This window comes from Aethalodelphis obliquidens, unplaced genomic scaffold (genome assembly GCF_003676395.1).
Source record: "Aethalodelphis obliquidens isolate GAN/ISIS:26980383/991018 unplaced genomic scaffold, ASM367639v1 scaffold2, whole genome shotgun sequence".
Lineage (NCBI taxonomy): Eukaryota > Metazoa > Chordata > Mammalia > Artiodactyla > Delphinidae > Aethalodelphis > Aethalodelphis obliquidens.
In genome coordinates this window covers 91,645,953-91,670,851 of record NW_020837946.1, presented here as the reverse complement: position 1 = coordinate 91,670,851, position 24,899 = coordinate 91,645,953, and the positions used below count along the sequence as shown (strand labels likewise).

General features: G+C 40.7%; 1 protein-coding gene across 1 annotated transcript in view; it reads left to right on the top strand.

Annotated features, from left to right (window-relative positions):
* The window catches only part of THSD7B (thrombospondin type 1 domain containing 7B), a 765,597-nt gene that overhangs the window by 347,976 nt on the left and 392,722 nt on the right, over positions 1-24,899 (top strand). The window contains exons 7-9 of the mRNA XM_027132057.1: positions 5,106-5,297; positions 6,916-7,150; positions 16,202-16,317. Coding sequence (XP_026987858.1) covers positions 5,106-5,297; positions 6,916-7,150; positions 16,202-16,317 — 543 coding nt within the window. The remainder of the gene's footprint in view (positions 1-5,105; positions 5,298-6,915; positions 7,151-16,201; positions 16,318-24,899) is intronic.

The window sequence follows — 24,899 nt, the reverse complement described above, 5'->3', positions numbered from 1 at the left end:
ATATATATATATATATATATATATATATATATATATATATATATATAATTGAATCACTTTGCTGTACCTGAAACTTCCACAACATTGTAAATAAACTGTACTTTAAAAAAAAAGAAAAGAATCTTTCTTTCTCTCATCTAAGAACTGTTGTCTTTAGCCAGGAATTGCCAAGCATGAGAACAGTAGTATGCACTAGGGCCAGGCCCCAGTCTGGTCGTCTATGCCAAGGTCTCCAGAATCACAGACAAACAAAACTGAGTGACGAATGTGACCCTGGAATTCCATCCCTAGGTATATACTGAAAATAATTGAACTCAGAGACTCAAACAAGTATGAGCTTGGATGAATGGATAAACAAATCTTGGTATATATATACAACGGAACATTATTCCATCATAAAATGGAACAAAGTAGTGATATATACTGCAACCTGCATGAGCTTCCAGAATATTATGCGAAGTAAAAGAACCCAGATGCAAAAAATCACAACTTATATGATTCCACTGACATAAACTATTCAGAATAGATAAATCTGTAGAGATAGAACAGTAATTGGTGGCTGCCAGGGTCTGAGGGAGGAAGTAATGGGGAGAAACTGCTTAATGGGTAAAGGGTTTTACTTTGGAGTAATGAAACGTTTTGAAACTAGATAGAGGTGGTAGTTGCCAAAACATCGTGATTTACTAAATGTCGCTGAAGTGTTTACTCTAAAATGGTTAACTTTGGACTTCCCTGACGGTCCAGTGGTTAGGACTCCGCACTTCCACTGCAGGGGGCACGGGTTCGATATCTGGTCGGGGAACTAAGATCCCGTATGCCTCACGGCCAAAAAAATAATAATAATAATAAATAAAATGTTTAATTTTATGTAATGTGGATTTCACCATATTAAATTATTAAAAAATCGTGAGTGACAAGGTTGGAGCGGCACCATATCCCATATTTTCAGAATCACAACTGGTTTAAACAAGTCTACTCTATGAGGAGAGAATGTGGAGTTTGTCATTATTGATCCCAGGGAGTGTGACGAGAACTGGAGTAATTTTAGAGTCTTCTTGAAAAATGAATTCAATTTCCCTCTTAAATATACTCAATTTTTTGTAATATTAGATTTTAAGAGCTTGTGAAAATCACTTTTAATGACTAAGTTTCTGTCCCACATGCTGCTTTATTTTCCACACTTGCCTGAGATTTCAGTTGGTCTCATTGATCCATCCATGAAAATGAAAACAAGAAAGTATAAATGCTCTTCTTTTGAAATGAGTTCTCTCTGTGCAATAGGAAGATCATTATTACCAGTGTAGATGGGCAGATGAGGTTATTCAGGCTCAAGTGCTTTATTTTTGGCTCTTAAATGGTTTAGATGAGCCACAGGTAAATAAAGTGATCTGGATAATTATAAGCAGTCTTTATATATCATGTGAACTCGTCTGTGAAGTTGTTGGTGGTTATTTGTACCCACATATGCACAGTAAAGCAAGTGCTTTCCATGGTTATGGCATAAGTATCTAGATTTTTTAGATCAAGAATGCCATTGGGTTTTGGCGGTGTACATCTTTGCAAACAACATTTTTTTTTCTTTCTTTCTTTCCTTCCTTCCTTCCTTCCTTCCTTCCTTCTTTTCTTTCTCTGTGTTGGGCCTTCATTGCTGCACGTGGGCTTTCTCTAGTTGCGGTGAGTGGGGCTGCTCTTCGTTGTGGTGCACAGGCTTCTCATTGCAGTGGCTTCTCTTGTTGTGGAGCATGGGCTCTAGGCACGCAGCCTTCAGTAGTTGCAGCACGCAGGCTCAGTAGTTGTGGCTTGCAGGCTCTAGAGCACAGGCTCAGTAGTTGTGGCTCACGGGCTTAGTTGCTCCGTGGCATGTGGGATCTTCCCGGACCAGGGCCTGAACCCGTGTCCCCTGCATTGGCAGGTGGATTCTTAACCACTGCGCCACCAGGAAAGCCCCAAACAACATTTTTTAAAAGGTTTTAAAGGTTCCTCTATATTGAGTCCTCCCTCTGTTGTTGGACACCCTGCTGTGTTTGCTGTATAAGTGATTTCTAATCCTTACACTGTCTTTGAAAAGTAAGTGTTATTATTTCATTATTGCAGATGAGATAACTGAGATTCAAAGAAGTTAAGTGATATGCTCCAGAGGATAAGTGGTGCTGGGCTTCACCTTCAGATACTTAACTGTGTCTGGCTAGGCCACCTGTGACTAGGATCCCATCGTGCAGCTTTTCTTTGGCAAGATTTCTTATAAAATAGCTCACACAAGAATTGAAGAGCCTGCCCGTGACTATTAGCTTGGCTTCGCTAAAGAATGACTTACCTGATTGCTCACATTTCCAAATTAGTCCATATCGACAAGCTATCAAAGTGTTGGTGGGAATATTGACATTTCACTGCACTGTGGAAATGGATATATCGGTTTATGGGAAAGCTTAGGTCTTAAAAAGCATCCCAGCACCAGAAGTGAATACTAAGGGTGCTGAATGATGGATGACTGGGGAGGAAGTTAAATTTAGGTCACGGGAAACCTGAGCATTTGGGAATTGCAGGAAGGCGGAAATAGAACAAAATTGGTGTGTCAGTCTAAGTTATTCAGAATTTGATGTCAAACAACTCTTCCAACATGGGCTTCCTCTTCTCCTCAGGCAGCTTCAGGATTAACTGTCTTCCACATACCTTGTATTTTCCCATCATTATACCTTTGTTGACAGTTGCATTGACTGGCCTGCCCTCCCTGATTTCCACCAATTCTCACCCTGTCTCTTTCTCCTTGTTGAAAGCCTTCTGTTCTCAGACTAGTTCCCCAGAGGTCCTTCTCTTCCCTAAATCACTACAGCACTTCTTTATTTAAAACACACATTTGCAACTTGACATTTACTTTTGGACTAGGTTTTCTCTTTATGTATTTATAGCTCATCTCTGTTATTAATCATGAGTTCTAGGGGGATAAATTGTAGTATCTTCACTTATATATTTATCCCATTATATGCCTTGGACATGGTATATGCTCATCAAATAGTAGTTGATAATTTTGTAACTCTTGAAGGCAGGGTTTTCTCAAAACATGTTAGTAAAAATACCATTCCTGGGAGAGGTGCTGCCTAAAAAAGGATGGCCTTTAGTCAAATAAGACTGAAAAATACTACATACCATTTCCATCGAAGGAAGTTTACATGGCAGTTGGCATTTTCAACACACACTACTCTCCAGTGGTGAGACCAATTTTACTATTTTAATCTAGGACGTCTCAGCTTTCCCCCCCACTGTTTAAAGAGCTCTTCAAATATCTCTTATTCATCAAAATGTTCTTTGCAAGACACTGCTTTAAAGTGTTTTTCTATAAAAAATTATCCTCATAATATTCACAGATGTGGAAATTGAATTTTGATTAGATGTAGTTTGTATGTTTAGTTTGACCTGCCTACTTCTGTACTTGGGAAGGCACTCCCCCTAAGCTGCTGTATTGTGTGTGTGTGTGTGTGTGTGCGTGTGCACGCACGCACGCGCGCATCCATGCACGTCCGTGTGCATGTTTGCATGTACTATACAGTGTGGACTCAACCTGAAAATAGATTGAGACTGAAAAGAGAGTGATTGGAACTGGTCTTTCAGCTCGATTGTCTACTAGAATCTCCATTACTTCTCATAATATGCTTGAAAAATTTTATTTGTACCTCAAGGGCAATGAGCCTGGCCTCATTTACAAATATGAATGCAGATCTTAGGAGGGCACTAGCTTCTCCTCCAGGCAGTCTTGCTTACTGTCAGCTTGTTTTATTTACTTCCTCTGAAAAGGAATATCCATCTCTTGGAATTAGATACAATATGTCTAATGGGGAAACCAGAATTTTTGGAGTCAGAAAGTTTTCATTTGCTTCCCAGCTCAGGCCTGTGTGACCCTGAGCGAGTTTTCCTTCCAGAGCCACTGACTTCTCATCTATAAAAGAAGATGGGTTAACCCTGTCTGTAAGAGCATCTTATAAGGACAGTGCCTGGCACAAGGGAGATACTGCATAAAAATTAGTTATTTTTTGTGTCAGACAGATTGACAGGAGAATTCCATGGGCATAAGTCACAAAGACAAAACTACCTGTCTCCTAGAGTTGCCATTCCACATTCCATGTGTTGCTTCAAACCATACATGGTTTTACTATTCTTCATGTCTTCTGTATTTATGAGGTGACTGTGAATGGGGGGGGCATAGTAAGAGTTGAATTGTTATCTATAAAGAAGAATATTTGAATTCTAAAAATGGTGAATAAGTAACCTAAAAGAGAGCTTAGAAAAAATTCATTGTAATCATTTGAGATATGGAAAAGCAACTTAGAAATGATCCCCTTAGTCTTGTCTGTCATTGATAATTGTAAAACTCCATCCCCCTTTATCATATACACGTGTGTGTGTGTGTGTGTGTGTGTGTGTGTGTGTGTGTGTGTATGTATTTTGGTTGGACTAAATCATCACATCATTCAAAGAGGGAATAGATTAGGGAAAATTTTGGACTTGCTTTCAACTTTTATCTCAACACATTATATAATTTTAGCCACAGATTCATTTCTATTGTGTACATTTACCACTCAACAGAAAAAACAGAATAAAAGTATCACTGTGTGATAATCTCGCTTAAGGTTACATATTTGGAGGTGAAAGCACCCAATAAAAAATTAGACTGATAATTTGAGGGGGGGCTGCTGAATAGATTGCTCAACATAAATTGTGGTTTTCAGGCCAAAAGACTCCTCTGACTCCCATTTTGCAGAAATACATGCACCTGTTACACGTGGTGTCCATAGCATGTCAATCCTGTCTGTCTCCAGCCATCCATGGCTAAATTGTTCCTGAAGGAAGCCCACTCATCCCTGGGAAGGATGACAAATGGCAGTTTTGATGCTGTATCTACCTTTCTAATGCCAAATTACCTCCTGACAGTTTTTCTTGAAATAAATATTATGAACGGCTGAAAAAAAAATCAGTTTTTTGCACGTTATTGGTTTAGAGACACCAGGTGAAGTCTTCTAAGCTAAACTGAAGTAATAGAGGAACCTAAATGTTCCTGGGATTTGCCTCGATTTTCCATTAATCGACATCTGTCTTGCTCTGGTTGACTACAGGAGAAGATGTATCAGGGACTCTCTGCCCAGCATCTCCTCCTCCTGAAGAGATGGTGTGTGAAATTCCCTGCCGGATGGATTGTGTGGTAAGCGAGTGGACAGAGTGGTCATCTTGCTCCCAGTCTTGTTCAAATAAAAACGCCGATGGGAAACAGACCAGGTCAAGGACTATCCTGGCGTTGGCTGGAGAAGGTGAGTAATAGGAAAGGTTTCTGTTCCCTAAATCCAGATGAACAGTGTGCTTGCCATGCATGCCTTTTCTCTCTAATCCTCTAGTTTATCTGTGCTGGCTTCCCATGCGTATATGACTTGTTTTAGCCCATACTATGTACAGGCCGTGGCAATCAGGTGGATGTCAGTTTTCATTATACCTTTTTAGAGAAGGAAACAAGGCTTGGTTGATATGCATCCAGCTTCAGATTGCTCATGCAGTTGGGAACATAATTGGAATATGTCTGGTAAAACGAGTTCTAAATTAGGAATCAAGAGACATGGCTTCTGGACTGGGAGCTGCCACTAACATTGGCAGACTACCTGATCTGTATGTCCTCATTTCCTGCTCTGTCAGGCTGGCATGTGGTGAGAGGGAAAAAGATGAAGGCTGTGAAAACGGCTTTCAAGAAGCTAAAATGTGCTATGGGGATATAAACGGGTGACTTCAGAACAAATTAGAGGAGCAGCTGTTCCTGTCATTTAAAGCAATGGTCCCTGTCCCCAGACACATACGTCATTTCATTTCTTTCAGGCCCTCCCTTGGCTTCATCTGCCGACAGCTCAGCTGGGACAGCAGAGCAATATGGCCACTGGCTTTGAGGGACTCCTTTTTAGACAAGATTCTGTCTGTGGTCCTAAGAAATGGGGCCAGGGTCAAGAGGAATGAACATTTTCATATTCTTAAAGTGCAGTGGCCTCCCCCTCTTGTCTGTTATATTTCTGGAAGGAGAAAAAAGTCAATATAATGGGGAAAAAAATAACAAGAATAACAAAACTAAGGTCACAAGTCTTCCCGAGCATTTGGCCCACTGAATAAAACATTGTAGTGTGGGAGAGTAGGGAAAAAATCAATACTTTAGATAAATACCAGTTTTGACATGGATATAAAATTGTGAAAGAAAAGATAGTAATGAAATCTGATTGTCTGACTCACCCAAGAGTATAAGGCTGCACATTTGTCTGGTCTCCCTGCCAGTGTATAACACATTGTCAGATATTATTTCAGAGTTTAAGGATGGGCTCTCTCCTGCCAAACTTTAAGAGAGATTTCTGGATTTCTCAAACTGCAGTAAAATGCACTGCTTGAGGGAGGATGGATGTCTTAAAGTGGTTCTCTGAGAAACATAATACTGTCTTAGGAAAGAGAGACCATATGTAGGTAATGTGTGTGTGTGAGTATTTGTGTTTGATCTTATATCACTTCAAGGTCATGGGCTATTATATCTAACTGACTAATTTATGTAGGCATAATCATATTAAAATAAAAGCAGAGTTCTTTGGAGTTTATCTCAGAGATACATGACGCGGAGGTGAGCAGTAGAATCAATTGATTTTTAAAATCTAATTGGCATACCGTTGCCTGTTATTGAGGAGAGAAGGGTGCAATGTACTGTCCTCAGAATAAAAGAACCATGACCATAGCATCAGAAATGGGGTGCGGTGGCCCAGGCCTTTGGAAGATTGTATCAAAATGCTGTCTCTCTAGACCATTAAAACAGTAAAAACAACAAAAAATAAGAATGGCAGTAACAACAGCAACAGCAACATGGTAATAACAGCAACAACTCTGTATTATTTTTTATTTTGATTTTTGCAGGTGGAAAACCATGCCCCCCTAGTCAGGCCCTCCAAGAATATCGTTCGTGCAATGACCATTCCTGTATGCAACTCTACTGGGAGACATCAGCTTGGGGCCCCTGTTCTGAAGACACATTGGTAACGGCCCTTAATGCAACCATTGGCTGGAATGGAGAAGCTACATGTGGTGTGGGCATTCAGATGCGGAGGGTCTTCTGTGTCAAGAGTCACGTGGGACAAGTGATGACAAAAAGGTATTATCAATAATTAATCGAAAGTGCATAGGACTATTGCATAGTTGAGTATTTTTAGTCAGAAACATTTTTCATGCCTGAATATGTCTCAGTCTGTGCTAGAGTAAGAGATTTTTGTTGTGTATTTTTGACTCTTAAAGACTAAAAAATGCGCCTCCACCAAAGGTAGACACTTTTTTGTTATGTATGCATTAATTAATGGAGAACAGTAAATATAATGCCCACAAATATTGAATCTGCTTGAGTCATCAAACTTTCTAGAGCTGATATCAATATTTTGGGCTCTTTTTCAATGACATAAAGACTAGGTCCACAAGAAGGTAGGTCATGCACTTTGAAACTATGGGGCCGTGTTATACTGTTCTTTAGATCTCATGGACCTTGTCTGCAGTGAGCGATAAATCCATATAGGTATTTTGAATAGACTAATGCATGCCCTCAAGTAGGTTTACAATCTCATACCTGCTATACTCTGCACATGGAGATGTAAATTTTTAAAAAACTGTAGGAGAATTTGGACATGAGGACTAGGATATAGATATCAAAAGGGGTCAGGAACAATTGCAAGAGATAGAGGAAGAAGAGTAATTGACTGGAGAACTCAGCTGTGGGAGTTTCTTCTCCCACATAGACCAAATGAGAAGACATAACTCTTCCTCAAGTCCCTGCAGGAAGGCTCATGGAAAAGAAAATGTAAGGCACCTAAGTCATATACAGAGACTGGGTAACTGGCCTGTCCATAGAGATTTCCAAGTGGCCATGTTTGAACTAGTTCCCTTCAAGTGATGAAAGACCCCTACTCCGGCCACAGTAGTGGTGGGTCAACAGGATGGGCTGGTGCAAGCTTTGGTCTAGTGTCACAAGCTAGGCAACTTAGAGCTGTTTCCCAGGAATCTTTAAGTTGGGAAAATGAAACCCTCTCTTCTTTCTATTCATGATGTTCTAAGTATATGGATGGAGGGTTGCCATAGCCACGGTCATGCCTGGTGGAAAAAGCAGGAGGAGAGAGTAAAGCTGATGCTCAGAAAGAGGCAGAAACTGAAGCAGAACAAATGCTGGCAGCCTCAAGCCCTGGTCCCAGCCCCCCTAAGTACACTCCTGCCTTTCCTGGCAACATAGGCAACTACATTTGCTCTTCTGCCTAATTCAGTCCAATTTGTGTTGCTGTCATGGGCAACTCAGACACCTGATTAATTTCATCTTGGGGGCCCCATGATGACGGGCCCTGGGCCTTATCCACACTGCTATGGAAGCCGCTTTAGCTGTGTGTAAGGAAAGTCATAGAAGCTCAGTTAAGGAAATGAACTGCTAACGGCAAAGATAGGGCAGACTGGCTAGATACTGTTGGTTTCGGAGCATTTGATGAACAGGTGGCTATGAAAATGCAAGGGAAGATGACTATGACTTGAAGTGAAGCACGGTCAGTAAGACTTCCTCTTTTTTCCTCCTAAATGTGGCTTCCAGAGGGCTGGGGCTGGATAGTCTTCATTGTTGCCACTGCAGATTTTAGAACAGTATCTGGCATGTAGCTATTGTCCATAAACGTTTTTAGAAGTCATGAATTAATTAGACCTGTGTGTAGGAAAGTAAAAGGGGTTGACGGGGAATGGATATGAATTGCAGAAGTTTGAGAAGCTGACGTTTATCCTTTGCTTTAAGAAAAAATATTTTATCTACCATGATAAAGTTTGCCAAAGGGGACTGCCTTGAAGAGTAATGAACAGATCATACGTATGACCTTCTGCTCTTATTAACTCATAAACGTTATTTCTGCTTTAGCATCCAACTCTAAATTGCTTGTGATATTTTTGGAGCATCAATTTATATCACTTGTGTGTTTCAACTTACCTGGTATCCACAATACCATGTGGACCGATTGGGTCAATGGGCCGATATAGCCAAACATGGACAATAATGTTTGCGTATCACTTGGATCAGGTGATAATCTAATTCATGGGGTTATGGTACAATCCTAAAAGGCTTACAAAGATACTATGCAGGCAAGAGAACTCCTTTTATCTTGAAAAGTACTGCAGCCCTGATAATGTTCATTTTTATGATGTAAATTTTCAACTGCTTAAAAAAAGATGCATGAAATATTAGCTTGAATATACAAATAGAAATAAATATAGCTTAGGTATAGGAATAAATGCTATGTGAAATGCAGCAAATTATTATTCTTTAGAGTGATGAGAAAATTTAGCATTCCCGAAGTCTGATCTTCTCCCTTCCACAAAACTTTTACCTCTGAACCACAACAGGAAAATTCCACTTGATATGAATGTAATTTGTTTTTTTTCTTAGTAAAGAAGCATTAGAATTGAGACTGACAACTACCAAATACATTATCATCACACTTTAAAGGCTATTTGGACATGAGGGGATGGGTTATGTGTTCAAATAGCCCTGTACCTCCTCGTCTAGCACCATGATTATATTGAATGACAATTTTTTATTAAAGTCTCTGAGCCCATCAGCTTATACAGATGTTAACTTAATGATATTTTGTGACCAGAAAAACCACAGGGCCAAAAGTTGATAGTTTAAAGCATAATTCACAAATGCATATGCTTTTATTTGATAATCTACATAAGTAAGACTAAAATATTATTACAGTGAATAACCTCCAGTTTTACTCGGTTTTCCAACATAGAAAAATGAATTGCACAGATGTTTTCCCTAACACACACACACACACACACACACACACAGAAAGACATTGCTGATTACTTTTTGCACTTTTAGTGAGGCTGGAGACTTAACAACCTAGTTTTAATTCTTCCTGTATGTCTCCAAAGGATCCTGCTAAACAAGAGGAGCCTGCATTGACTTAAGTAAAGTTAATTAAAATTCTTGAGGTCAATGAGATTAATTGAGCTAAGAAAATAATACCTAGTGTCCAGTGAAGCACATAGTGAAATAGTGAGATAATCAGCAAGAGAAAGTCTCCTTTGCCTTGCCCTTTCAGAATAATATGCTCTTGCTCTTTTTTATGTGAAAGCTATTGCAGTGGAAAAAATTTCCCTCCATTTGTGAAATCCTTGGGGTGAGGGTAATGGCAATAGAAAGAGGAAAGAAAAAGAAAATATCCTAAAGAAAGAGCGGCCTTCACAGTAGAAAAAAGAAGTATGTCTCCATGGATTGGATGGGCTGTCGTGGTATGTTTTATCTCTAAACCCACTGCACAGGGATGCGCAGAATTCCTTGCAAGGTCTTGCTTCCCAGGGTTGGTGTTCTGCTTTCCACGTAATTGTATAGGTGAGAATGTTACCATAGCATGAGTAATAGAACTGATCATATCAGAAAATGAGGACTAGCTAGGACACAACTCAAACAGAAGTGAGAGCTTGTTGGGACATTTGGGGGATTTTGTTGGTTTTGTTTCACTACCCAATGTATATTTTTTCAGTTGTAGTGTGCAAAAAATAATAATAAAGATTTAAATCACACAACTCAAAGCCATCCAAAGGTCATGTAAAACACTTTCTGCCTTTCATGGGAAAACGCTGGGCATTTGGTGAGATATAGTAATGGCGAGCTCCGTTTACACATTTAATGTTGAAAAAGTTGGCAGGTTGAGATGGTCCCTCAGTCCCTGGGTTGGAGGACTGCTCCCAGAGATGGAACACAGTGTCTGCCTCATGATTATGGACACATAACTGAGAAATGGCAGATCTTTGTAGCTCAGTTTGATGCATTTCAGCACAGGAACTAAAACCTACAGCGTGACCAAGAGGCAGTCATTATGAAATACTCCACTGCAAGTCCAGGAAAATATATGTGTTGAAATGAAGTGTATTCACCCTTTTAACAAGAGTATTGCCAATCTAGAATCAGAGTGTTGCACGAGAGCAGGAAGTATAAATTATGACAAAAGGCAAGAAGCCATACTGTGTTTACTCACTAAAACATGAATCCGTATGTTACCCTGCTTTTCAAGGCTTCAATTTTGTTTTGAAAATGGCTGGATAAATTTGCCTAATATTCCCAGAGATCTGTCTTCAGCCTCCACAGCATAGAATACTTGTCAATAATTCACTTACTGTTACTAAATACTTACACAGCATTAAGATCTGGTATTATTAAGATATGGTATGAGATGGAATTCTACCATCAAGGCATTCAAAATTAGTGTATGTATAACGCATGCCCATGTGCATGCAGACATGCACAAACACACACACACAGAAAACCAGCAACGCAGAAGATATCAAAAGGTTTTTTTTTTCTTAATCAGTGACAATAAACAATACAGAAAATAAACATTATAGTGTTTAGAAGTGGAGGACACATAAGTTGCTAATAGTCAAGGAGAGTATTTTTGGAGATTAAGAGTAAATTTAGGAAAATTAGAAATGTGATGATCCGAACCAAGATGGCAGAGTAGAAGGAAGCTCTCACTTCCTCTTGTTAGAACACCAGAATCACAACTAGCTGCTGGACAGTCATCAACAGGAAGACACTGGAACTCACCAAAAAAGATACCCCACATCCAAAGACAAAGGAGAAGCCACAGTGAGACGGTAGGAGGGGTGCAATCACAGTAAAATCAAATCCCATAACTGCTGGGTGGGTGACTCACAGACTGGAGAACAATTTTACCACAGAAATCCACCCACTGGAGTGAAGGTTCTGAGCCCCATGTCAGGCTTCCCAACCTGGGAGTCCGGCAACAGGAGGAGGAATTTCTAGAGAATCAGACTTTGAAGCCTAGTGGGATTTGATTGCAGGACTTCGACAGGACTGGGGGAAACAGAGACTCCACTCTTGGAGGGCACACACAAAGTAGTGTGCACATCGGGACATAGGGGAAGGAGCAGTGACCCCATAGGAGACTGAACCAGACCTACCTGCTAGTGTTGGAGGGTCTCCTGCAGAGGCGGGGGGTGGCTCTGTCTCACCGTGAGGACAAGGACACTGGCAGCAGAAGTTCTGGGAAGTACTCCTTGGCGTGAGCCCTCCCAGAGTCTGCCATTAGCCACACCAAAGAGCCCGGGTAGGCTCCAGTGTTGTGTCGCCTCAGGCCAAACACCCAACAGAGAGGGAGCCCAGCCCCACCCATCAGTAGTCAAGAGAATTAAAGTTTTACTGAGCTCTGCCCACCAGAGCAACAGCCAGCTCTACCCACCACCAGTCCCTCCCATCAGGAAACTTCCACAAGCCTCTTAGATAGCCTCATCCACCAGAGGGCAGACAGCAGAAGCAAGAAGAACTACAATCCTGCAGCCTGTGGAACAAAAACCACATTCACAGAAAGATAGACAAGATGAAAAGGCAGAGGGCTATGTACCAGATGAAGGAACAAGATAAAACCCCAGAAAAACAACTAAATGAAATGGAGATAGGCAAACTTCCAGAAAAAGAATTCAGAATAATGGTGGTGAAGATGATCCAGGACCTCGGAAAAACAATGGAGGCAAAGATCGAGAAGATGCAAGAAATGTTTAACAAAGACCTAGAAGAATTAAAGAGCAAACAAACAGAGATGAACAATACAATAACTGAAATGAAAACTACACTAAAAGGAATCAATGGCAGAATAGCTGAGGCAGAAGAACGGATAAGTGACCTGGAAGATAGAATGGTGGAATTCACTGCTGCGGAACAGAATAAAGATAAAAGAATGAAAAGAAATGAAGACAGCCTAAGAGACCTCTGGAACAACAATGAGGTATCACTTCACACCAGTTAGAATGGGCATCATCAGAAAATCTACAAACAACCAATGCTGGAGAGGGTGTGGAGAAAAGGGAATCCTCTTGCACTGTTGGTGGGAATGGAAATTGATACAGCCACTATGGAGAACAGTATGGAGGTTCCTTAAAAAACTAAAAATAGAATTACCATATGATCCAGCAATCCCACTACTGGGCATATACCCAAAGAAAACCATAATTCAAAAAGACACATGCACCCCAATGTTCATTGCAGCACTATTTACAATAGCCAGGTCATGGAAGCAACCTAAATGCCCATTGACCGACGAATGGATAGAGAAGTTGTGATACATATATACAATGGAATATTACTCAGCCATTAAAAGGAACGAAATTGGGTCATTTGTTGAGACGTGGATGGATCTAGAGACTCTCATACAGAGTGAAGTAAGTCAGAAAGAGAAAAACAAATATCATATATTAACTCATATATGTGGAACCTAGAAAAATGATACAGGTGAACTGGTTTGCAGGGCAGAAGTTGAGACACAGATGTAGAGAACAAACGTATGGACGCCAAGGAGGGAAAGCGGCAGGGGGGTGGGGATGGTGGTGTGATGAACTGGGCGATTGGGATTGACATGTATATACTGATGTGTATAGAATTGATGACTAATAAGAACCTGCTATATAAAAAAATAAATAAAATTCAAAAAAAAAGAAAAGTCAGATGAGAGGTTGGGGTAAATGACTTTTCAAACCAATTTTAACCCTACAGTTCTGATTCTCATTTTTTAATTTATCTTTTATTGGTATGTACATTATCTCAAGAGTATAGATAGGACTATATACAAAAAATAAATGTAATTTTGAAACGTTGTATGCAGATATATTTTAATTGAATCATAAAAAAAAAAAGAAAAAAAAAGAAATGTGATGATCCTGGGAGAGGTAGACAGCATGTAAATAGAAGGGAGGAAGAAGTTGAACCTCTAATGAAAAGGTCAACATTATTGGGAAAGAAATGAACAAAAAGACAGTTTCACTCCTAAGAGAATATTTGACACCTATCAGACCAGGAATCACATTTCAGGAAAGCCCTCAGTTCGTGGTCTCTATAAAAGCAGTGTTACCTGAGCTTGACCTTTGTCATTGAGGGTATGGTACCGTTTCTCACTTGTGGATCTAGAAGAAGAACACAGAGACAGGGCACCATGTCACGAAGAGTTGACATTGTGCCCAGTGAATATTTATTGTGAGTGCTGTTAATAAAGTATAAATTGAAAAGCAGGCAATATCAGTTCCCCAAAAGAGATTAACACCACACACACAAAAAAAAATAAAAACAAAAACCAAGAGACGCAAGAACACTTTGGGAGGTGTTGGATATGTCTATTACCTTGATTGTGGAGATGGTATCACAGGTGTTTGCATATGTCCAAATTCATCAAATTATGCACATTAAATAGGTGCAGTTCTTTCTGTATCAGTTCTACCTCAATAAAGGTATATCTAAAACATTTTAAAAAAAAGAGATTAACACCTACTGCTAATTGAAGCGAACAAAGTCCCTGCAGAAAAAGCCACCCTCCCAGAAAGCCTGAAACCAAACCAGCACCGCAAGCATTTCTGAGCTATTTGTGGATGTCTGAGTGAGTGTGTCCTAGCTGGGTCCCTGCACCCCCAAGCCCTGCTGCCCCGCTGAGCACACAGGAAAATGACATTCCTCACGTTGTACTTTCATTTCCAGCTAGATACCAGGAGAAATTGGAGAGGAGATAGAATAAATAGCAGTTCAATTTAATTTTAGGAGCTTTCAGGGTACGAACAAAGGACTTGGGAATGAGTTTAGTGTTTTTTGCTAGTTCTACTAAAGTATGACATAAATTTTCCTTACCAGATTATCTTTTTTAAATAATGCTATTTCCTCTAAAGACACCCTTTTTTCTTTCTATTTTTAGGTTCATTGAATTGATCTATTTGATAGACAATTTTTTATGTGTATTAAGGATGATTAATAATAATGCCACTAATAATTTATTGGTAATCAATACTTTATTTATTAAATTACTAATAATTTAATTTATTTAATCCATGTGATTTTGGATCCATTACTTATTCTTTCAGCACCTCAGTTTATCATCTGAAAATGAAGATTATAATGCCTTTCACTGCGGTCCTTAGGAATAAATGAAAGAATGCGGGAAAAGCACTTCACTCACCACTGACTATCCAATACCAAAGTTCATGCTATCAGGCTTTTTACACACTGTATCTCTGTACTTTATAAGAAATTTATAGGAAACAGAATTTTAAAATGCAAATATAAGTTGTAGAGTGCTTTCCTGTTTTTCCTCTTAGCATATCACTGTTTTATAAGATAATAAATGTGGATTTTAGCCCCCTGCACTCGTAAAAATAAGCAGATAAGCATGCAAATAAAAACAGAAACTTGGGCTTCCCTGGTGGCGCAGTGGTTGGGAGTCCGCCTGCCGATGTAGGGGACGCGGGTTCGTGCCCCGATCCGGGAAGATCCCATGTGCCGCGGAGCGGCTGGGCCCGTGAGCCATGGCCGCTGAGCCTGTGCGTCGCGAGCCTGTGCTCCACAACGGGAGAGGCCACAGCAGCGAGAGGCCCGCATACCGCAAAAAAACAAAAACAAAAACAAAAACTTGCTTGCCATTTTCTGAGACTTTAGTTCTTCCAAGTGATTATGAATCCACTGACTACTCTCCTCCCAAGTCTGAACATTACGTTATCAGCAAAATAGCAGAATTGAAATGTTTCTCTTGTCAATGCTTGTTAGTGTGTTTGTTATTTGCAAACAAACTTACTATTCTCATGTCTTGCTTATTCTAACTCATCAATTTACATGTTCTAAAAAGACACCTGCCAATACTTCAGTATTCTAAAATCATGTTAATTATCAAATATGTATATTATTTTCAGTGGTCTTCACTGTTTTTTGTTTCCCAGTATATCCATATGTTGCCTTGTACAATATCACTGAATTGATGTATTACCCTGGATAAAACACTTTTCAAAAAATATATCAGATTTGTCCACTCTGAAAAAAATCAAATGTTATTTGAATTCATGCAATGGGGAGAAATTCACTTAGGATTTGTCTTTCATTGGTTTCAGCGATTGTTATTCCTTTCCTGGTCTAGTGAAAACTATTTTGGTCTCTGGATCAAGAGAGATGAAGTCTGTTTTGTGCTCTGCCTCTGGCTCTGAGCCCTTGGGCAAGTAGCTTCTTCTCCTGGGTCTTTCTTCCCACGTCTATAAAAGGAACAACAGGGTCTCAGTGTTTTCAGTTCTGAAATCCTATGGTTCTAGGCTAAACCACTTACCTTCTCCAGGAAATATTGACCTGGTCTCTTCACATTGGCAGATGTCCGGAATCTACTCGGCCGGAAACAGTACGCCCTTGCCTGCTCCCGTGCAAAAAAGACTGTCTTGTGACCGCCTTCAGTGAGTGGACGCCCTGCCCGAGGCTGTGCCAACCAGGTAGGTGGATGCTATTTTCTTAGCGTTTTCTTTCCTTCCTGATCTCCTGAATGCCTCTCCCACTGCTAAATAAGCGAGAGATGGTGGTACGGGGGCTCCCTGCTTTTCCATTTGCATGTCACCCTGGGAGCAAAGTTTGTAACATTTGTAAATGAAGTCTTGGATTTCCAGATCCATTAAGATTTGTCAGGGAAAACATATTACATGCCATTGTTTTACAGATGTGCGTTGTAGGGGTCCTCATCTTCTATTAACCCTGTTGTGGCATTTTGAACAGCCATGCAAACGTGGTTCCTTATAAAGCATGAATACCATCACAGTTCCTTTGTGGCTCCTGTGTGCTTAAGCCTGACTCCAGGCATCTTCATTAGAATGTAGGGCCTTAAACGCTATATGCACATCACTGATAAATTATATAAGCCTATAGAAGAATAGGGGCCAATACATTAAAAAGTGTTGAACAGGTACAGACATTGGCAATATATGATTTCTATTTCTTTACTCTTGATGGTGATGTTTTATACATCTGGGTGTATTTGGAGTGCTGTGATCCAGGATACTTAATAGCTAAGTCCTAATAAACACACAGGAGAACCTTTGTAAAATTACTGCCTTTCTTAGAACAGGTCTTTTCCCCTACACTTATTTCAGTCCCGTGATGGAGCTAGTCCATGTGGAGATCCCAAAACTCCTAGTCCCAAAGTTCCGTTCTGGCCTAAGACCTAAACTTCATAACTTGGTCCGTTTCCCCTAGTCTGACACCCTAGCCTTGGTCCTATGGCTCATACCACTGCCATAGCAAGAAAAGGCACATCCAGGAAAAGGAAGGATGGAAGAATATTGACCCTAGTGCTCAGAGTAAAATGGGTCTCATCCACACCTCCCTGGCCTTGTCTTGGCTGTCACGTCCTCTCAAGCACGGCCTGGCTCTCACTGTATCTCTGCACTAGCCTCCTGCAAGAAGGGAGAGGGAAGCATGCAGTTCTGCGAAGAGACAACCTGCCACAAAGATTGAGATTACTAACACTTTTCCTCGGAAAATTCCGGCCCTGTGCCTCTAGGATCCCCCAGTTGCTCTTTGACTCCCACATCTTCGTGGCGGTGGCATGACAATATAGCCACTATTGACACAGATCTGCCTGCCGCTTCAAACCACCTCTCAGTGATTGGCAAGGGGGTTTTGACAGCTCTTGGAGATGATCATCATCGGTATCTTGTATTTCAGTGATGAGGCACCTGCATAAGGTTTTCTAACTGCCATTTCAACTGTCCTTTGTCAGTGTTAACCGAGTAGCATCCAGTAAACTTTGCTTATGGATAGAATCAGAACTAAATGTGTGGCATACAGAAGAGCTTTGAAAATACGGTGGAATATTTATCTGATCTTTTGAGGGGTGGAGATAGCAATCTCTTCCAGAGGTACTCCAAAACTTATTTTCTTACATGAAAATTCAAAGTGATTGATCTGGGTAAACAGGGTTTGTAGAGTAGCCAGGGGAATGTCATTTCCAGACAGAGTAGGACAGAAAAGCTGTGATCTCTATTCTGAACCATTTGAAAGGTAACATCTAGCAGGTTGGCTTTTGAAATTTTAATAGTAATGTACCTGCAAAACATTCAAGCTCTTAAAGATAAACATTGGGAAAATGCAAGAAGATAAAATAATCTATGATGATGGAGGTTTATTGAAGTTCAGCTATTTCTTTTAGTTTCATCCTCATAAGAGATTAACATAATTCTTCTGTTAAATGGTTTTAAGAAAGGAAAAGGCTGAATTAAAAAGAATACCCTACTGGCAGCCAGATATTGGTGTTAGAGCTGTCAGGGTCCCCTGACACTTAAGGAGGCATATTAGTTCTGTTGAGCCCATATGCCCCAGTGGCCAGAGATTACTTCAGCTACTGCTATTGCATGCATTCTATATTCGAGAAAATTCTCTCTGCTGCATGAGCATCTTCTCCTAGTGCTGCCTAAGGATGGAGGAATCATAGGGCATGTGAAAGAATTGCTCTTCCAGCAATTTTAGATTTTACTACAACTTCCAGGGATTCAACTAGTTATTTACATGGTTAGCATTGTAATGAAAATAGTTTTAAGCCTCTGTGGTCTCTTTTTACCTCCAGTTGTTTAAGCCTAGATAATTCTTTTCCCAGCCTGGCAGCCAGCAACCGGGAGGAGCATTGATTCCGTTTTCAGATTTCTTCCAGCTTTCTGCTTCAATACTGTTTACCCTCGTGTTTAGTTTATACTTTGGGACCAATATTTTTTTAAATAACTATGGGTTAATTAGGGGAGGTGGTGTTAGGGAGGAGATTATAGGAGGAAATGGTACCGCTAAATCTATGGTTCTCAAACTTTATTGAGTCTGAATCACCTGGAAGCATTATTAAAATGCAGATGTTCAGCTCCATGACTAGATATTCTGACTCAGTAACTATGGGACGTTTCCAAAAATTTGCGTTGTAAGAAGCTGCCACTGAATGGTGATGTATTTCCTCCCTGAAGATAGAAAAGGATCATCGATCCGTGAACAAGTGCTACTTGAACTCTGGGCATACAGCCTGTTTTTCAGCTTCTTGAATGCCTCATATTCTTCCCAGCTCAAGCATGGTAGAGTATGATGGCTAAGCACAGAGGTGCTGGAGCCAGATGGCCAGGATTTTGAGTCCCAAGTTTAGCTCTGTGACAGTGGCTGCATTACTTAATCTCTCTGTGCCTCAGTTTCCTCATCTGTGAAACAGAGTTAATAACCACACCTACATATAAGGAAAGTACTTAGAGCCCTCAGTGCCTTGTGTGGGGTAGGCATGGGGCAGGCAATTCTATCGTCGTTCCAAGCCTTTGCACCTGCCCTGTGTGGTGCTGGAGCTGTGTTCAGCTGCACTTCCTTCTTGGTCCTCCGACCTCTAGATCAGCAGGGACCTGCTATAGCAGCCTTTCCCCAGGAACGTTGTGTTCATCTCCTAGACCGCAGTAGACCCTCCCCATGCACCTTACTAAGTAGGTCATCCCACAGCATCCTGTTGCCTTTGCTAGCGTGTACGTCCACAAGTGCAGGGACCACTTCTGTCATCTTCACCACTAGATCCTCTAAACCCAGCATAGTAAAAGGTATAGTTGTCACTCAATTAATATTTTTTGAATGGACAGATGTCCTGTGAAGAGAGAGAAGAGCGTGGTTTTGAATCCAGGCAGTAGATTCTCTGTTCTCGGGAACATCCTTCAAAAGATACTTTGGGAAATAGTGTTTTAAAGCAGTAGTTGTCAAAATGAAATGCTTTTACAAGTCCCTGGGGGATCTAATTAACATGTACGTTCTAATTCAGTATACCTGGACCTGGAATTAGACCTTTCTACAAGCTCCAAGGTGATAACCTGTATGTTGATTACAAAGCTCCAGGTAGAGGTGGGGTTAGGCATTTTTTAGCAAGGCAATGACATGGTTAAAGTTATAAAGTGAAAAGAGTGGACTAGGGACAGACCAACAGGTGGGGACACAGGTAGATTGGGGTGTGGGGTGGAGTGCAGTGGCTTAACCTAAGGTGAGAGATCAAGAGAAGGATGGGCCTGAGTAGGTGGCAACCTCCACTAATGAGGTTGGGGGAACTCTTTTGCACCCGTGGTTTCAGGTTGAGTCATCAAAGTGGAGAAGAGCTTAGACTCCTAGTGCCTAAATTTGGCAGCCCAATGGAATCACCTAGAGATTTCTTAAATATCCCAATGCATGGGGCCTACTCCAAGGTATTACGATTTAATAGGTTTTTGGTATGACCAGAGAATCACTTGATTATGGGAATCCCAAACCAAATCCATTCTAAACCTCTCAGAAAGCCAAGGTGGTTTCCCAGGGGCAGAGTGTACCAGCAGTGATTTGTGTGTTAGTAATGGGTGAGTTCCATGAGGTTTTATTTGCTTCTGGCTGTGTTCATGATCTAAAAAATCCTTACAACTTAAAAGTATTCTCAAGCCATGAACAATCTCTAGCTAGTGGCTAGTCTTGCTCCCTGTCTTCTTGTTCCTGTTCATCTGAGTCTCTCCTTAAAGGATGAATGGTGGTCCCACATTCTTCGAAGCAAATCAAATAACTATCAAGCTGTGGCACTCCTGTGGACTCTCCAAATTTTAAGTCCCAGCAAAAAATTAGCCAAGTGATCAAGAACCATTCTTTGGTGATGTTCTTACTAATTTCTCTATTCTTCCTTCAGCCTATAACGCAAATACCTGCATAACTACTCAATACCGTTTGCCTAATAATAGCTACAGTTTGTTCATTGTAGAGGTAGCCCCATGGAGTTTTTTCAATACACAGATGCCTCACCTCATCCCACGTTAGAATCTCTTCACATTGAAGGGACGTTTGCAGTATTAAAACTCACCATAAGTGACTCTTATACGTGGGCAGGGATGAGGCACGCTCATTTAGTGCTTTATCCTTTCAGGGTATCTTCACATACATTTATCAATTATCATTGATAATTGTTTGCCTGGGTAGTATTGGAAATTAATTATCTTGGCCACTGATCTCACAACTATCACATTTAATGTTTTTACTTTAAAGTCACAAATCAGTACTGATTTTCCAAGATTTCTCTCAAGCTGCCTTTAAAGGAGCTCACTTTATATTTTCAACATTTAATAATACAAATTTCAGACATCTACATAAATTAATATAATGCTAATATAAAATGTTACTGATTAATAGAATGCACTCTTATACAGCCATCACCAAGTAAAAATTACCATCAGCTCATGGCCACCCTTGTTTTACTGTTATCCCCCTTTTTACTGCCAGTGGCTAATTTTGTCATGATTCCCAGATGTGTATATCACTTCCATGGAAGGGAAAAATATGTAAGAGGTAAAGTTATTAGACACTTGAGTAGATAAAATGTGGCATATTCAAAATAGGTCTTCCTGTAAATTCCTAGAAACCATGGAGCTAATGATTAATTATTTGTCAGTCTTAATAATTTAAGGCTGAGGGAGCTCCTTTAACTTTCATCTCTAGGGGGCCTGCTGGCGAGCAGTGTCATGATAATAGGAAGGCCGAAGGCAAACTACTGCTGGGAATTGCTAGGCAACTTTATTTGGTGGGATCCGTTGCTCCTGCATCAAACCTCCTGGAGTTACGTCTTGAGTTTCCAGTGTCAAAGACAGTCATGTTTTTTTAATGTCCAGGAGGTGTACTATTTAGTGGTTAAGAACATAGCACCTCAAGTTAGACTTCCTTGGTTCAAATCCGATCTTTGCTGTACAAGTCGTATTAGATGCACTTTAAACTTTGTTGTGTTTCAGTTTTCTCCTTTCTAAAAATGAGATAATATTGGCACCCAATTCATAGGATTAAATGAGAATAGGACACGTGGCAGCAATTTTGATGATGATGATGATGTAAGTTCCTTAAGACTGGGGACCTTGTCTTTTATTTTGTTGCTATCCTGCATTATCTAGTCATCCATGTGCTGGTATAATGCACTTGTTTCCATGTCTGTATTTTTCTTAGATTATAAAATCTAGAAGGCACATGATGGGTGTTTAGTAATTGTTGAATGAATGACTAAATGAACTCCATATCTGTCCTACTACCAGCTCTAATTCCTAAAGATTTTGCTTCCATTTAGATGAAATCAAAGCATTAACAGAGTGTTCAGTGCGTCCAGGCCAATTAGGGGAAAAGGTATTGGTCATTCAGAATGTCAAATAGGTCAAAAATCACCTTTCTCCCACTCAAAGGCACACTAGCATCAGCCTCTCTCTTTACTTACTCCTTTCAAGTGCATATGGTCCCTTCCTTCCCCCCTAAGGCCCATCATTTATACTTTTCTCCACCTGGGAAATAGAGGATGGAGTACTAATTTATACCCAAAGAATGAAGAGTCGGGACTTCCCTGCTGGCGCAGTGGTTAAGAATCTGCCTGCCAGTGCAGGGACACGGGTTCGAGCCCTGGTCCAGGAAGATCCCACATGCCGCGGAGCAACTAAGCCCCTGCACCACAACTACTGAGCCTGCACTCTAGAGCCCGCAAGCCACAACTACTGAGCCCGCACGCCACAACTACTGAAGCCTGCCCGCCTAGAGCCTGTGCTCCGCAACAAGAGAAGCCACCGTAATGAGAAGCCTGCACATCGCAACTAAGAGTTGCCACCACTCGCCACAACTAGAGAAAGCCCACGTGCAGCAACGAAGACTCAACGCAGCCAAAAATAAATAAATAATTAATTTTAAAAAATCTTAGGAATTGTTTAAAAAAAAAAAAGAATGAAGAGTCTATTGTGTTTGAGTAATGAAGATTTGGGTCCTAGAACACCAGCCCCCCAAAATAGTGTTGAAGGCAATATAATCATCTAATGACTTTCCTTGAGAAAGTGACTTAATTTAAATCTAAGTTACAACCTCTATAAATTTTGGATGTTTTCTATTCCCAAGTGTTTTTGAAAAACTAAATAAAATAAGATGTGTATCTTACATATACATCCCAAGCCACAACCCCAATACACAGAGTATAGGTGCCTTTGTTTTTATAGGCTCCATTGGGGAGGATGTGCCCCCTTTAGTCTATAATTTAAAGCCTAGAGATCACTACATAGCCCCAGTACTCAGAACACCACTGGGTTATGAGGGGAGCTGCTGCTCAGAAGGCGGGGCTCTTAATGGGCGTTACCTACACCCCTTGCTCAGAGCGAATGTTAGTCCACTTAATAGCTGACTGGGTCGCCTTCTCAGTCCACACTCTTCCTCCTACCCTCTAGCCCCCCTTCTTTCTGGACCAGAGATTGATGTGTATTTACAGGGACCTGGAGTTCACAGTATCGCCAGCTGGGATTTTTCTTTACTTCCTCCAGTGGCCCCAGGTGGTAGATCTAGAGCCAGGGTTGGAATCCAGATTTCTCTGACCTGAGGGACTGCCTGTTTTCATGCCACAACAAGCCCTGTTTTCACAGAGGCACAGCTCATCTTGCTTGTTTACTAGCAATTCAAGGATTCAGAGCCAGGTGCTCTCAAACCTGAGGCACAGGCTCTGTACAGCACAGATCGGTCACACAGAGCTTTCACGTGTGCTCTCTCATTGACCATCAGGGCAGTTTCGTGATACAGGAACAGCCGTTCTGTTAGTCCTATTCCATAAAAGAAGAACGCGATCTTCAAGGGAGGTCCTCCTGGCCACCTCGTCCAACAGGAGCAAAGACCAGGTCCAAATACCCAGTTTAAATTAAACTTGCTAGACTGCTTTGCCTGGTGAGCCTGTAAAGTTACAGGGAAAAAAATCCAGGCAAGTTCAAACGCTTATTGCTAAAAGCCTGTAACTTCTACTTTGCTTCACATCACTGCCTCTTCCTATCAAAGTGATAATAGCTATAATTTATTGACATACATTGTCCTATTTGTTACCTCATGTCTATATGGAAAGGACTATTACGACCCCATCTTACATAGGAGGGCATAGAGGCTTAGCTATGGGTCCCAAGATTGCAAAACGAATAAATGGCAAAAGCACGAGGAAGCCTAGGCTCTTAACCACTCATTCGGTAGCAGATGTTTGCTGAACCATCACTGTGTTCTAGACGCTGTGCTAAGTACTGTAAGTATAGGTGTAAAGTGGTGAGGAAAACACACACAGCCCTCTGCTGTGGTGAGTGCTGTCTAGTGACGGAAGATGGAGGCATCGAATATATAATTGCCTAAATGAATATGCAGTTACAAAATATAGTATGTGCTCTGCAGAGATTCAAGGAGCTGTGAGAAAAGGTAGTAAGGAAAATCAGAATTCCACTCTGCCTAGAGTATCTTTCTCATCTCTACTCATTGCCCGTCTTACCAGATGTAAAGCCCTACCTTCTCCAGAGAACTTGCCCTGATCCTTCTGCCGGAAATAGCCACTTCTCACTCCTGAGTCTCATAACGCTGTCTGAACGGCTTGCATTCTCACTCTCGGTAAACGGGTTTTGGGTCCCTCCGAATAGACACGAAGTCTTTGAGAGCTAAACCGTTTTCAGTTTTCTCTCCCAAAATGCCTCATAAGAAACTTAAAACAGAATAGAATTCAGTATATCTATGTCAAATAAATGGATGCTAGTTAGAACGTACGTGCTTAAGCAAAACCTAACAGACTGCTAAAAGGAAAGGTGATCTGCCTTTACAACTGAATATCTTTTGTAACACGTGATGATGGCGGCAATAGAAGATGTGGGATTTCGGGAATCAAATCTGTCTCTGGTTTCCTGGCAAATGTGGTTAAAGTGGAAACACATTCCATCCCTTGTATTCATTCATTCATTCACTCACTCATTCAGTCAGTCATTCTTTTGTGCAGTCAGTCTGTTCTTTTGGTTATTAATATTTCAATGAAGTCGTATGAGTATCTTAAGGGAAGCAAAGGCTATTTGATTGCTAATTCCTAAAAGTAATTTCCTACTGGAACTCCACATTGTAACTGAGGTCATCAACTGAGGCAATATGTCTATAGGAAGTGCATTAAAGTCATAGAGTCTTTTTAATATATGACTGAAGGGTATAATGTTGAAATGCAGAATTATGGTCATGTGCAGTCTTTCAGTGGCCTGGATTGTTTAAGGGATAAAAC